The sequence below is a fragment of the Lontra canadensis genome, unplaced genomic scaffold (assembly GCF_010015895.1).
Source record: "Lontra canadensis isolate GAN:19392208 unplaced genomic scaffold, GSC_riverotter_1.0 scaffold8, whole genome shotgun sequence".
NCBI classification, from domain to species: Eukaryota; Metazoa; Chordata; class Mammalia; order Carnivora; family Mustelidae; genus Lontra; species Lontra canadensis.
This window is the reverse complement of record NW_022631002.1, coordinates 11,600,804-11,614,547: the sequence shown is the minus strand read 5'-3', so window position 1 is coordinate 11,614,547 and position 13,744 is coordinate 11,600,804. Positions and strand designations below refer to the sequence as shown.

General features: G+C 58.3%; 1 protein-coding gene across 1 annotated transcript in view; it reads right to left on the bottom strand.

Annotated features, from left to right (window-relative positions):
* The window catches only part of BCAR1 (BCAR1 scaffold protein, Cas family member), a 36,818-nt gene extending 24,404 nt beyond the window's left edge, over positions 1-12,414 (bottom strand). Inside the window, exon 1 of the mRNA XM_032853947.1 lies at positions 12,241-12,414. Coding sequence (XP_032709838.1) covers positions 12,241-12,252 — 12 coding nt within the window. The 5' untranslated portion in view covers positions 12,253-12,414. The remainder of the gene's footprint in view (positions 1-12,240) is intronic.
* Between the last annotated feature and the right edge of the window lie 1,330 nt (positions 12,415-13,744).

Sequence of the window (13,744 nt, the reverse complement as noted above, 5' to 3'; positions counted from 1 at the left end):
AACTCCAACAGGTCCCATAATCCATGAGGCACAGAGCCTCAGTTCCACCAGACATGCCTGAGGGTCCGGGTCTACCCAGGGTCAAGGAGCACACCACCTCCCACCTTCTCCACTGAAACGAACCAAGTGACCCTGAATCGTCCCCCATGGTCTCAGTTCTACCCTAGGAGTTCTGCTCCCACCCCAATCCCTCAGTCAGTGCTACCCGGGCCTAATGGCATGCCCAACAACATGGGGGTGGGAGGCAGCCGGGAATGAGAGGGAAGGAAGAGGCACCCCAGGGAAACTGAGGGGAGAGCACCTTGGTTTTAGGGAGCCCCCCTCCCTAGGCTGGACAGTGACCGTCACCCCACACAACACAATCAGGGTGTGCCAGAGTCTCTGAACACCTCCAGGGTTGCACAATGGTCTGCAGCGAGGTCTAGGGCAGAACCAGACCGCACAGTGCCTTATCTCCAGGATCCTCAGCTGTCCTCCTAGACCATTGGCTGAGCTTACAGACACCATTAGGCAGCTCACAATGCCAGAGAAGCAGGGGGTCAAACCTGGCTTTGCCCTGCAGGGAACCCTCTGGAATGGCCTAGAAAATACATAAAAGCCCAAGATGGACCCACAGCTGCCTCTACACCTGAAGCACCTATCTGACACCCAGGGTTCGGCTGACTCAGCCCCTGGCCAGGTGTGCCGCCTCAGCCCTCTCCCATCTGTAAAAGGAAGGCATTGGGCTAAAGGCCCCTGGACAGCTTGTTCAAAATCACATTCCTTGGGGCACCTGGCTGGCTCAGTTGGTAGAGCATGTATCTTTTTTTTTTTTTTTTTAAGATTTTATTTATTTATTTGACAGAGATCACAAGTAGGTGGAGAGGCAGGCAGAAAGGAGGAAGCAGGCTCCCTGCTAAGCAGAAAGCCCGATGAGGGGCTTGATCCCAGCACCCTGAGATCATGACCTGAGCTGAAGGCAGAGGCTTTAACCCACTGAGCCACCCAGGTGCCCCGAGCATGTAACTCTTGATCTCAGGGTTGTGAGTTCGAGCCCCACACTGGGTGCAGAGGTTACTTAAAAATAAAATCTTAAAAAAAAAAAAGATTCCTACTTCTCCCTCCTTCAGAAAAACTGGGTGTGGGGGGACCTAGACATTTGGGTTTCCTCAAAACTTCACAGGACCCACTAGACAGAACTCATGGCCTAGGGGGAGGGGAAAGTAAGAAGCAGTGGGATTTGTGGCCCAGAGTCCTCAAGAAGGAATGGGGCAACTAGCTGCCACCCTACACCCTCCCCAAGACAGGCCCCCTTATCGCTTTTTTTTTTTTTTAAGATTTTTATTTATTTATTTGACAGAGATCACAAGTAAGCAGAGAGGCAGGCAGGGGCGGGGGTGGGGTTGGGGGTAGGGAAGCAGGCTCTCCGCTGAGCAGAGAGCCCGACCGACCGACCGACCCTGGGATCATGACCCGAGCCGAAGGCAGAGGCTTTAACCCACTGAGCCACCCAGACGCGCCCTACCCCTTATCAATCTTAAACTGCCCGCTCCCCTACAAGAGGAGCCAGTTGTCAGGAAAACACTACCTACAGCGCCCCTCCTGCTGTTCCCAATGTCTCTGCACCAAAGTCAGTCATGGAGCCCAGTCCCTCCTAAACCCTGACCCTGTCCTCAGCCCAGCTAGCACCCGAGGTTCCAAAGAAGCAGATCAGAACCAACGGGGCCATCCGTGAGAATCTGTCCGTGCTGGATGCTAGAGGGTTCTCCCAGGTCTCCACTCTTGTGGACTGAGGAGGTGAGACCAGTCCTCATGGCCTGGCAGAGAACCCAGCCTGCAGGGCTCCAGGCAGGTCTCTGCAGGGGTGGGCGGGGACACAAAAGGCCTGGCCCTCAGCGGGCTGGCCCTACTCCATCCTAGCTGGCCTTGGGAGAGAGAGGAGGTGGCTGGCTAGGACCAAGGGAACTGGAGACCCACCCTCCCGACTCTGGCTCTGGATTAAAGCAGCGCTGGAGGCGGGGTCGCTGGTGTGGGCCGGCAGGCGGGGGAGGGGAACCCTACTCAGGCAGAGGCATTTCAAAAATTTGCTCCTTTTCCACTTAAACTCCCTCCCACTCCCCAAGCCTGTGCCTCCCAGAATGGCATTTCCGCTTTGTAATCAAGGCGCTGGAATCTGTGCCCCACTGTGATGGAAGGGAGGTAACTGCAAGGGGAGAGGAATGCCCACTGCCAGATCTGCAGGTAGATGGGAGGGGGAGGGGCACCAACTGAGCAGACTCTGGCTGGGGTGTTTGGGGAACCCTCAGTGCCAAGAAGCTCTGACAGGGATTACAGCCCCCAGGACAGCCTCCATGCTGGCCCTAGACAAGGGCTCTAAGACCATGTGCTCATTTCATGCCCACAGCAATCCTGCAAAACAGGCTTCATGATTAGCCCCATTGTCCTGATGAAGAGGTTGAGACCCCGTTTATGGCCCCTAGCCTCATCCTATTGGCTCCCAGCCACGAAGGGATCAGAGCTGGTGACCAGGGAAGGGACGATGAGGCTGCTAGACAGGTGGGGCTCTGGGACAGGGCAGGAAGGGAACGAAGGAGGCACTAGGGCTCAGAAAGCCAAAGAAGCTGTCACACTAAGAGACCCCAAAGGACAAGCAGCACTCCCCCAAACATGGCTGAGTTCAGAACCGGGGCCCCATGCCCTCACTCCGACACGAAGGGCAGGGCACCTGGGGGCGATGAGGTGGGGAAAGGACTGTTGGCTGGAGGCAGCCCGGCATCTCCTGCCTGCTGGCGGACTCCCAGCCCACAGGCTGGAGGGCGGATGTCACCAACCCCTCCCCTGGGGCCCAGAGTAGTGGGAAACATGGTGGGACCAGCACATGGGGGCAATGGCTCCCATCTGTCCATTAAAGTGCCCACAGGGGTGGGCGCTGCTGATGACCCCAGACCCTAAATAGAGAGGAGAGCTCGGAACCCCGCTCCCGCTCTCTGGACTTTTGGGTTCCTCTTCTTTGGTCAGACCCGCTGCACGAAGAACTATTCTTGCTTTAGGGCCAACAATGTCTGTTGCAGTGTTCCTAAGAGCAAACAAAAGTGGGGCCTAACCTAAAGGTCCAACTGTAGGGGACTGCTTAGACGACCATGGCCTCTCCATGGAATACTGTGCGGCTATGACGGTGGCCACGTCCAAAGGCCGAAATCACGCGAGAAGATGCTTGTGACGATGGGAAGTGGAAAGAGCAGGCTGAAATGGCTTGCGCGGTGTGACTGCAGGCGGCCCCTTTCCCAGCAGCGCGAGAGGGTGGCTGGATGGGTCAGCTGATGGCCAGCTCTGGGAGCGGCAGCAGGAAAGGATTTCCTGAGGCCGGAGGTGAGTCCTGCCAGCCCTGGGGACAGGAAGAAATGATGTATCTGGAGGGCCACAGAGTGTTGACGCCGTCCCCCTGCGCTGGGCGCTCACACTGGCAAGATCACAACCAGCCTGTACGCCGAAGCCAGGGGCCATTGGCCCCGGAAAGCCGGGCGTCCAGCTGCGTCTAGAAACCCTGCCGCACACAGGCTGGACCCCCGCACATGGGCCGGCGGAACTGCCACTCCCCAGAGCCCCAGAGAGGGGACGTGCTGGGCCCAGGTCCCAGCACCAGAACTGAGCTATGACTACAGCCCGCCCACCCAGCGACCCAGGTGTGTCCCCGCAGAAAAGCACCCCAGGTGACCCCAAACAGGGCAGAGCACGTACTCCTAAGGGTGAGGTGGCAGATGTCTGATATGAAAAGCTTTCCCATTCTCCTCTGTTCTCTGAGGACAGAGTGACCGGTGGCCAGTGGGGCAGTTCATTCGTGGTCATGAGTGGGACTGGGGGAAGGTGGGCGGGGACACCAGCCTGGAGCCAAATGGCAGCCTGCCATTCTCTTCCACGTCCCTGCAGGCTAGCACCCGGAGACCTGGGTTCCAGGGTGAGGGCAGGGTGCCATCGCCAGGTGCAGGGACACAGCCAGTGCAGGCCGAGGGCTGACTGGCCTCCAGCTCCGAGCTCCAGGCCTGGCTCCCAGCCATTGCAACGCCCCTGCTTCTCACAGCTGCCTCCCCTCCTGCTCTGGCTCTTTCAAGGAGGGAACTTGAAGGAACTCAATACTCCTCTAATTCTTTTACTGATGCTTTTCTAATTTGAAAATTAAAGAGCAGCAGAGGCACCTGCAGGGCCGTGCCTGCTTGGGAGAGGAGCTCTGTTCACAGCAGGCCTCAGGCTGGAGCTGCTGAACCGTGGCTGGGCCCCGGAGCACTTCCCAGAGGCTTCCTGCCACACCCAGGGCACTGACTCCCAGGGGCCCAAGTCCCCTTTCTCCTCTGCACCCCTTCTCCCTCATCTTCCTCTGAGACCACCTCTCCCGACGGGATCCCCCTGGGTGCTGGCAGGCAGGTGGAGGCTTGGACCAAGAACCAGGCCCCCCAGGTGAGTAAGGAGAAGGTTAGGGCCTGGGTGCATCTGCCCTCTCTGCTGGGGCCCGAACACTACTCCCTGCACCCTCACTGCCCCCCCACAAACAGTACCTGGGAGAGGAATGCAGAAGAGCCTGCAGGAGAAATGGGGGCAAGGGAGAGAGGAGCAAGGTCCTGGCTGGAAGTGGGGGATGAAGACAAGTCCCTGTCCCCAGCGAAAAAACCTAACTGCTGGTGGCTGCCCAGGCCTGGCTGACAGCCTGAGCTGGCGGGGACAAGGGTGCGGTCAAGAAGCCACCCCAGCTAGCCATCTGCTCTCGCCTCTCCCCATAGCAACCAGCCCCAGCACATCAGGGCAGTTGGAGGGGGATGACTTCAAATGCCATCTGCCAAACCCCCCAAGCCTACTTCCGCAGGAACACAGGTGCCCACACCCACAGAGACCCAGGAGGGGCAGAACAATGTGGCCCAGCCACTTGGGTGGTGGGCAGGGGGAGGCTTGAGGGAGCAGTGGAGTGACAGAAGGGGACTCTGGGGTGCTCCGGCAGGCAGGCTCCGGGAAGGCGCTGCTGCTGCTCCCTCCCTGGACAGTACTGTTGGGGAATCCCACCCACCCTGCTCCACTCCAGTCCACAGAGAAAGGCTCCATGGACCCCAGGACAGCCAGACCCCAGTCCTCACCCAGCTGGAACCCACAAGGACAGGGCCGTAAATGGCTCCCACTGGTGTGGGACTCCCAGCCATCCCTGCACCTTTCAGAGCCTTGGCTGGTGCCTGTGTTCAGAGTAACAACACCAGCCCGTCACCAGGCTATGAGACTGCCGTGGATCAAGGCACCCTGGTGTCAGCAGCCCAGACAGGCACCTGCCGGTCACACAGCAGCCCCTCCGGGGCTGGCACAGGGCCGGGGGAGGGGGGGCGCTCCCTGGGGCACTCCACTAAGCCCTCCCAACTCTCCCAGCCTCCACTCAGGTGCCCTGAGCTTCCCGAGTCCCTGAACCACAAGAGGAATAAAACTTCCTCTGACACCCTTGGACAAAACCTTCCTGTGAAGCCCCATTGCCCCCACCTGGACCAGCCAAGGCTGGGGGCGCTGGCCGTCCAGGGAGGGGCCAGTTATGGGGTCTCACACTGCTCACCTCACAGTGTGCCGGAGATGCCTTCAGCACCCGTCACTACCAGCACAGAGCTGCCGTGAAATCGGGTCCCTGGCCTGGGGGAGGTGGGGGTGGGGGGAGACACACACACACACACACACACACACACACACACACACACACGGGAACGCCTGTGGGGACGAGAGCCCTGGAGGGGACTGCAGCGGACCGCAGGGGACGGCAGGGGCTATGTTATACATGGTGCTGGGGGAGGGTCCTCTTTGAGAAGGTGGCATTTAACAGATGTGCGAATCTTCTACCAGACTCATCGTGCATTAAAAATAACAGTAAAGATTAGTAAAAATAGCACAGGCTCGTCAACGCCCTCTGTGTGAAGTGCTCTGGACGCAGGGAGCAGTTCTCAAGCAGCCCCTCCCCCATTCCTTGAGTAAGGGGGTGTCCACCACGCTGGGGCTCCCCAGAGTTGAAGTAGAGCAGCCCTGAGTGTCTGCCCAGTGCGGTGTCTCGGAACAAAGAGCAGCGAGCCCAGGAATCTGTCTGGACCCAAGAGAGTGGAGGGACAGGGGCAGCTCTCAGGTAAGGCTCTCAGGTAAGGCTCCATCCTTTCCTCCCTCCTGCTCTCCTAGAGGCGTCTCCCTGCCAGGACCACTGGAATGGACTGGAGGGGGACTCCAAAACCCAAGACTCCAAATGGACTGTTCACGGGGGACTCCAAAACCTAAGACACTTCACCTCCGGGACAACCTAGAAAGAGGGAACACAAACCCCAGATAACTGGACAGGGCTGAAAAGAAAGGTGTGGGGTCACACCACTTCCTGAACCAGATGGAACTTTGGGGGACCCAGGATCTGGAAGCGCAGACAACTCTCTAGGCACATGTGCTTGGATATCGGGTTTTATAAAATACTGAAATGAGGTATTATGCCAACGGCAATGCCAGTGTCCCGGTGCCTAAAAATACCCAGCATACAAAAACCAGAGGCAGATATCCATCAGCAAGAGGAGGGCTAAGTACATAATTTCATATTCATAAATGGAACACTACTCAACACAGCAGAGAGGAAAGAACTCTCGGTACACACTGCATGGATGAAAACAAGCAGACCTCAAAGAGCACATCGCTATATGCTTCCACTTACAGAAAATTCGAGAACAGGGGTGCCTGGGTCTAACCTAGAGTTAGACGATGTGGAGCGTCTAACTCTAGGTTTCCAGCTCAGGTCATGATTTCAGGCTCTGTGCTCAGCAGAGGGTCTGCTTGGGATTCTCTCTCTCACCCCCCGACCCCTCCCCCAACATGCATGTGCTAGTATGTTCTAAGATAAATAAATAAATCTTAAAAAAAAAAAAGAAAGAAAGAAAGCTCAAGAACTAGTTAAACTAAGCCACAGTGTACAAAATCAGAACTCAGGCCACCTTACAGAGGGCTGTGGACAAGTGACTACAAAAGGGACACTTTCGAACTTCCTGAGATGATGGAGATGTTAATTATCCTGATTTGACTGATGGTTACATGGGATCTGCACTAGTCAAAACTCATCTAACATCTGTCCATTTCAATATATATAAAATATTCTTTAATAAAAAGAGTAAAAATTAAAACACAGAGGAAAAAATACGTGGAATCAGGAATACCAAAATAGGTATTGCAATCCTAAACCCACCGTGTTACCCTTTTTGCCCTGTTAGGGAGCTTAAAGTTATGTATGTCTACCTTCCCCATACATTACATAGTTCTGGATCTTTTGACCATCCCAGACTATTTGTGTCTTTCACTATAATCTGCTTCAAATCCTTCTTGGAACTTGGAGAGTTTTAAATAATATATTTAGATTGCTGAAAAGCCCCTTCAGGCTCTAATCTCCTTTAGAGAAGGGATTAATTTTAGAGCTGCAACTTGTGACCATCCATCCGACCAGAGCAGGCATCCAACACCACCTCTACCACAGTCCCCAACCTGTCTCCAGCCATTTTTCTTTTTCTTGAAGGGAGGGAGAAAATGGCCCAGCAAATAGTGACTGAGAGTAAACCAAAGAAAACAATGGGGTTGGACCAGGATGCAATCAGAGCAAGCAGCTGTGACAAAGCCCGAGTCAAAGGCTGGGGAGGCGACAGTGACCCAGTGGTGAAGGTGACACAGTGGCATGCTGGGGGGTGGGGGGAGGGGCAGGAGCCCAGGCACCCTTGACCAGGGAGCACAGCCTCATGCCTCCTTCCTACAGAGGAGCAGTCCCTTCCTGAGCAGGTGGCCCCAGATCACACCTGAGGACAGACTGCAGGCGCCCTGTTGGTCTGTACCCACTCCTGGTGGCATCCAGCACAGGGCATGCCCACCTGGACTGGGGCCCGGCGGGCCAGCTGGTGGCCATAACAGAGGTCACTGTGTGTCAGTGGGATGAGGACAAGTAGCGGCCATCCAAAGCCCAAGAGGCAGGGGTCCTATAGGCAAGGGGAGCAGGCGAGAGTCTAGGGTCACCCCATGCCAAGGCCTTGGCAGGAAACACACCAAGCAGTCAGTAGTGCAGAATAAAGATCATAACCTCAACCAAAGGAATTGCTATGACTTATTACCCTCTTACTAAAAGCTTTCTGCAACCCTTGCCAAGTTCTCACAAAACTCCATGAGTTATTGTGGTTAAGCTCCCTGTAATACAGATGGGGAGACAGGCTCAGAGGGCTTCAGTAAGAGCTCAAGGTGTAGACAAGCCAGCACGATTCATTCCGGAGCCCTTGCCCTCAACCCACCCTAAGTACCCCCGTCCCGAAGCAGCCTCTCTGGGAACCCTCATTCGGTCCCCAGCCAGGCCTCCAGGACAGCAGCAGAGGCGCCCGGCTCTCTGTATGGGGCCAGGCTGCCCGTCCGCGGGGCTCCCCATACCCCACTGCCTGCTCTGCAGGTAGTCAGGGCCCGCTAGGGCAACGGGGCAGACACAGGCGAGCCAAGCAGGCCCGAGTCCGACCTCAAGGAAGCCTGCAGCCTGGGGAGGGAGCCTGACAGCAACCAGATAACCCCAACAATAAACACAAAATCACGGATGTGAGTCCCAGAGGGCTTTGCAGAATGGTGCCCTCTGCCTGAGCACTTGAGAGCGAGCAAGAGTGACCTGGTGAGCAGGCAGTGGCTGGAGATCGCTTCCTACAGAGGGAGGGCCAGGCAGAACCATGGCCAGGCAGGAGGAGGGGCAAGCCAGGAGCTTTGGAGACTGACCAGAGGACTTTGATCTAAGACCTGGCCTCCTCCACTGTCCTCTTCTGAGCCCAGGCCATCAGGCCTCAGCTGTCCACAGCCTGGAGCAGTGAACCCAACGCAGAGCCTCCCAGCTTCCTGGCTAGCTCTCCCATCACAGCACCGACGGGCATGGAACCAGCGACCCCTGGCTCCTGGGATCGCTGGTGGATCAACCAGGTGCCACACCTGGTCCATTGATCTCCACCAATTGCAGCAGGGACCTCACGGGGCTAGATCCACCCTGCCGCGGAGCTCACAGTGCTCGGGGCCAGCTGCCTGGCCTCTCCGAGTCTCAGCTGCCTTATCTCTCCAGGGTGCCGAAGGGGTTACACAAACTCATACTTGAAAAGCCACAAGCAGAGGGTCAGGCTCTTAGCAGCCTTGGCCTCTGCAGACAGCTCAACAGGCCGCAGCCCCCACAATTAGAGAGGCCATGCAGGATGATGCTCACTTTCCGACTCTGCGTCCTGGCAGACCTGGCTCCCACCCCGACGTCGTCTCTCAGTGGCCACGAAACCCTGGCAAGACACAGGTCCTCCTCGACCCTGTGAAGCCTAGAGCCCAGCTCCTGGAACGCACATCAGCACCTTCCCTCCTTGAAAGGACCCACTGGCAACCAGTAAAGGAGCAGAAGGAAAGATAGTATTAATTTTAAAAAGGAAAATAAAAAAGTAATAAGATTAAATTAAATGAATAAATAAAATACAAAGGAGCAGAGAGGTTAGCATGGTCGTGTCCATTTCACAGACATGAAAGGAGTGGCAGGAACAGACATCAGGGGACTTATCCACAAGCTGGAAGCTGGGCTCTTGCCTCACAGTGCCGGGGGCAGGCAGCACCTTGTCACTCCTACACATAAATCATGCCAGTGCCCACCAGGGTTCTCAGGGGGGTGGCACAGCGGTTTGCCTTTCAAACGCTTCCTGCCTGACCAGAGGGAAGAGACAGGCCTGGGGTGCCAGATGGCCAAGCCCAAGAAGAAGGCCAATGTCAGGGAGCAGCCAGGAAGTAAATCTCCAGGTGCTATGTGGGCCCTTCCCTCAGCTCAGGGAAGAGGAAGGAGCAACTGAGCAGGGATGCAGGGTGCCCCCGTGTGCCCTCCTGCCTCTGGGCCCCAGAGCCCATGTGGGTCAAATATCAGAGTGAGACCAGCTAATCCCTGTCCAAGTCCCTGCTCTAAGAGGAAGTCACTCCTGGCTCAACCCGGCCCATCCCAACCTTTTCTCTCCCTGCCACCACCTCCCATTCCATTCTGAAGCATCTCATAATTTATATGGGCCAAAGTGCCTGCGTCAGCCCCATCCAGGAAAAGACTGCCCAAATGAATGGGTGTGCTTAAAACCCAAACACATCCGTGAGGACCACACGGGCAGTCACCATTCTGGCTTAAGGAGGCGGCTTAGCCTGGAAGCCTCCAAGGGGCCGCACCACTCACAAGCACATGAAAGCAATTTTCAGAACATTTCACGGAAGGTCCAAAAATGAATCTCTCCTCCCCACCCCACCAGCTTATACCCTGCCCAAGGTCCCAGGAGAGGGCCAGGGTACTCTGACAGCCCAGCCACTAGGGGCAGATGGTGAGACCCCCATTCACCCCCTGCAGAACTCCCAGGGGCTGCGGCTCTAGGCAGGAGTGAGCGGGGTGACTTGGAGCTGGCAGTGGTGTGGATGGACTGGGCAGACCACGGCTTCAGGTCTATACAGCAGGTGTCCACAGCAGAGGGCCTAAGTTAGACCCCACCCCCTGCCATACCTCTCCCTCTACAGAGGGGGCCACTGAGGTACAGAGCCCAGGACAGCTGCCCAGAGTCCTGTAAGGCGAGGGGTCTGGCTGCCATCCTGGACTCTGCATCCAGACTATGACTGTGGACGCAGACCCCCCAAACTGAGACCATTCCAGCTTGTGATGTGGCCTGAGTCACATCCCCTGTTCACTACTGCCCTAGAGCCCCAGGCCCTCAAGTAGGCTCAGATGGTCCACTTCCCCTCCAGCCAGTGCCTACAGGGTCACAGCCGGTCCCTTGATGCCCTGGGCCAGAAAAGATCCAGAGCTTTGCAGGACAGCGGAGCAGGAAGGAAGGAGGCTTGACAGGCATTTTCTGTCTTCTTTCTTTCTTTTTAAAGATGAGGCAGTTATGCTCTGAACCAGAGCAGGTGTTGGGGGATTCGGGGGCGGGGGAGGGGGTGGAGTTCACCTCGGCACAGTCTGGGAGACTTACTTTTTTCATCTGTAACTCTGCATTAGCGCTCTGGGGGCGGCAGAAGCTGGGGGGGGTCTCTGGTTCCATAATACCAGTGCTTTACACTTACACAGCTCCCCCGCTCTCTACGCCCTGCAGGATGGTTGGCCAAGAGGCCACTGCCCTGCCAGGAAGCCCCTCCTGTCTGCCTCACCCTAAGAGTGGGGTCGAGAGTGAGGAGCAGTCTCAAAAAGGAGGTCAGGTGGGCAGGCGCAACGGCCCACCGCGCCTTCCTGTCAGAGGGAAGAGACCCGGAGTCAGCAGAAACAATGGCTGAAAGCCACCGCTCTCCAGCCTGCAGGTGGCGCCCCTTCCGGGGAGGATCCGGGACTTGGGTCCCTACCTCAGTCTGTCCATCTGTAAAGCGGGCGGGGGGTCTGCACCTGAGGCCTGCTGACTGGGGGTGGCCACGACCACTTGACACCCTCAGGAGGCGGCACCAAAGCCTCCAGATGCAGGCCTATGCCCGGAGCCATGATGGCCTGGGAACTGGCCAAGCCCGCCGGGCTGGGCCAGAAAGAGGGGGTGACAGGCGAGAGGAGAGAAGCCCCCTTGGCTAGGAGGAAGGGCTGGTCCCAGCACCCAGAGAAAAATTTCCTGGGAAAGTGAGTGCATCAGCCTTTCTGGGGGCAGGCACAGATCCGCACTCCGACCAGCAGTCAGTCCTGGGGTCGGGCTGTCCCGGGAGAGAGACAGAGCCAGCCCAGGCCTGACCATCCCGGGGACGTCCCTGGAGCACAGCAGGGCAGCTATCCCGGGTGGTTTCCTGCGGGCAGCACAGACCTCCCCCCCTCACCCGGCCCAGTCGTCCTGGAGGGGAGTTCCCGGCGAGAGACACAGACCTCTCCCCACTAGGCCCGGCCATCCTGGTGGGGGAAGGGGTTCTGCGGGACAGCACGAACTCCGGCCTGGCCCAGCCGTCCCAGGGTTTTCACCCGGCCAACAAAGGCCCCCGCGAAGCCGGCCGTCCTGGGGGGCTCCCGGAGGGAACAGCACGGAGCCCAGACAGAGCCGGCTCCTGGGAGATGGAAAGAAAGGCAGAGGCAGAGAGGCCGGCTTGGGGGAGACGCCCCCACGCTAACTCCCATGCCCGGCCCGGGAAGGCCCCAGGTGGGGTGACCCCCGCCCTAATGTCCGGAGTCCCCGCGGCATTAGGCCTGCAGCGGGCGGCGCGAGGTCTCAGGCCCTGCTAGGAGCAGCAGACCCGGGGTCCCGGCCGGCGGTCGGTACTCACCGGCACGGACATCTTGGCCGCCGCTCCTGGGCCCCAGGCGGGCAGCGGCGCCTGCAGGCTGGGGGCTCCGGTCCGCCGCGCAGCTCAGAGCCCCCCGCGCGGGGTCCCGCTGCTCTCGGGGTTCCCCGCGGGCTCCTGCGCGCTCCCGGCGGCCGGACAGTCCGGCGGCTCCAGCCCGCCCCGCGCATGCGCCGCCTCGCGCCGCCCCTCCCCCTCCCGTCTCCTCCCCGGGGGCCGCGTTAAAGGCGAGGACCCCGGACCGAGGCATTTTTCTGTCGGCCCAACGCGGCGAGGAGGCTCGGTCTCCACCCCTCACCCAACCTTCAAGGGCCACCTCGAGTCGCGCCATCTCCTGCTCTCCCACCCGGTTCTGGAGACCAGAGCCCCCACCCCCCCACGCTGGCCAACTCAGGATGCTGGGCGCCTGCCCTGCGGTCTGGCGGGGCTCCCAGTCCCTGTGCCTGAAGGCGATTGCAGGTCCGCCTCGCAGGGCTCCTAGAAACCGTCCCCGCTCCTCCCGCTGAAAGCCCAGAGACCCGGGCACCCCCACGCTGCGCTGCCCAGAACTCCTCCGCCCGCTGTGTCCTCCCCCTCTGCCCCTCCCTCGGTGGTGGGGAGCTCCCGACTGCCTGGGAACAGCCTAGCGCATTGTCGGGTCATCTGACAAATAGAGCTGACGGATAGAGCTGGACTGGCTTTTAGGGAGGATCCTGCCTCCCCATAATCCCCACTCAAGGGCCACCCACCGTCAGGCCACCCAGGGCCAAGGGCTAGCCCTCAGACGCGGGAAGACGGGCCTTAGCGGCCCCAGCCTTTCCTCTCCAAGGTTAAGCATCCCCAATTTCTCCAGCCGTTCCACATCTGATAGCGGCCGTACCTGTGCGCCCTAATTTCCCACCCCCTGCCAGGTGGGCCTTGCTGTTCTCATGTTACATTTAATAAACGGAGGCTCTGCTACCAGAAGGCAGAACCAGGAGTCTGACCACTTGCGTCCACCACTTATGGTATACAGCCCATCCCTGTTCCCTAGTGACCCTTCCTGGGCAAAGCTGCACCCAGAGAAAGGGCTGTTACAGCCCAGAAAGGATGAGTGAGCACGTACACCAAGGAGGAAAGGTAGAGCGGGCTCCATGAGGCGGGCTGGCCACAGATGTACTTCATGGTAGGACCTGGGGCACAGTGCTCAGGCTCTCAAAGAGGTCTGTGGGAGCAAGTGCCCAGGGCTACAGGCTCTTCCATCGACTAGGTGTGCAGTGCCAAGAGTCCTAAGGTCATTGAACAGAGGGACAAAGTCCAGGGGAGAAGAGCTTCCTCAGAGACTCAGATCCGGCCCCAGGTGCCCAGGCCTCAATGGCAGATCACCTGCTGGGGTTTAGGAGTCTTTCCAGCCTTCTTCCCCCAAGAAGTGGGGCTGCCTTCGTCTTCTCTAGGATGCTTCTAGGAAAGTCCTAACAGCGGGCCCCAGCAATGAGAGGGGTACTGGATGTGCAAGAAAGGGGGGAAA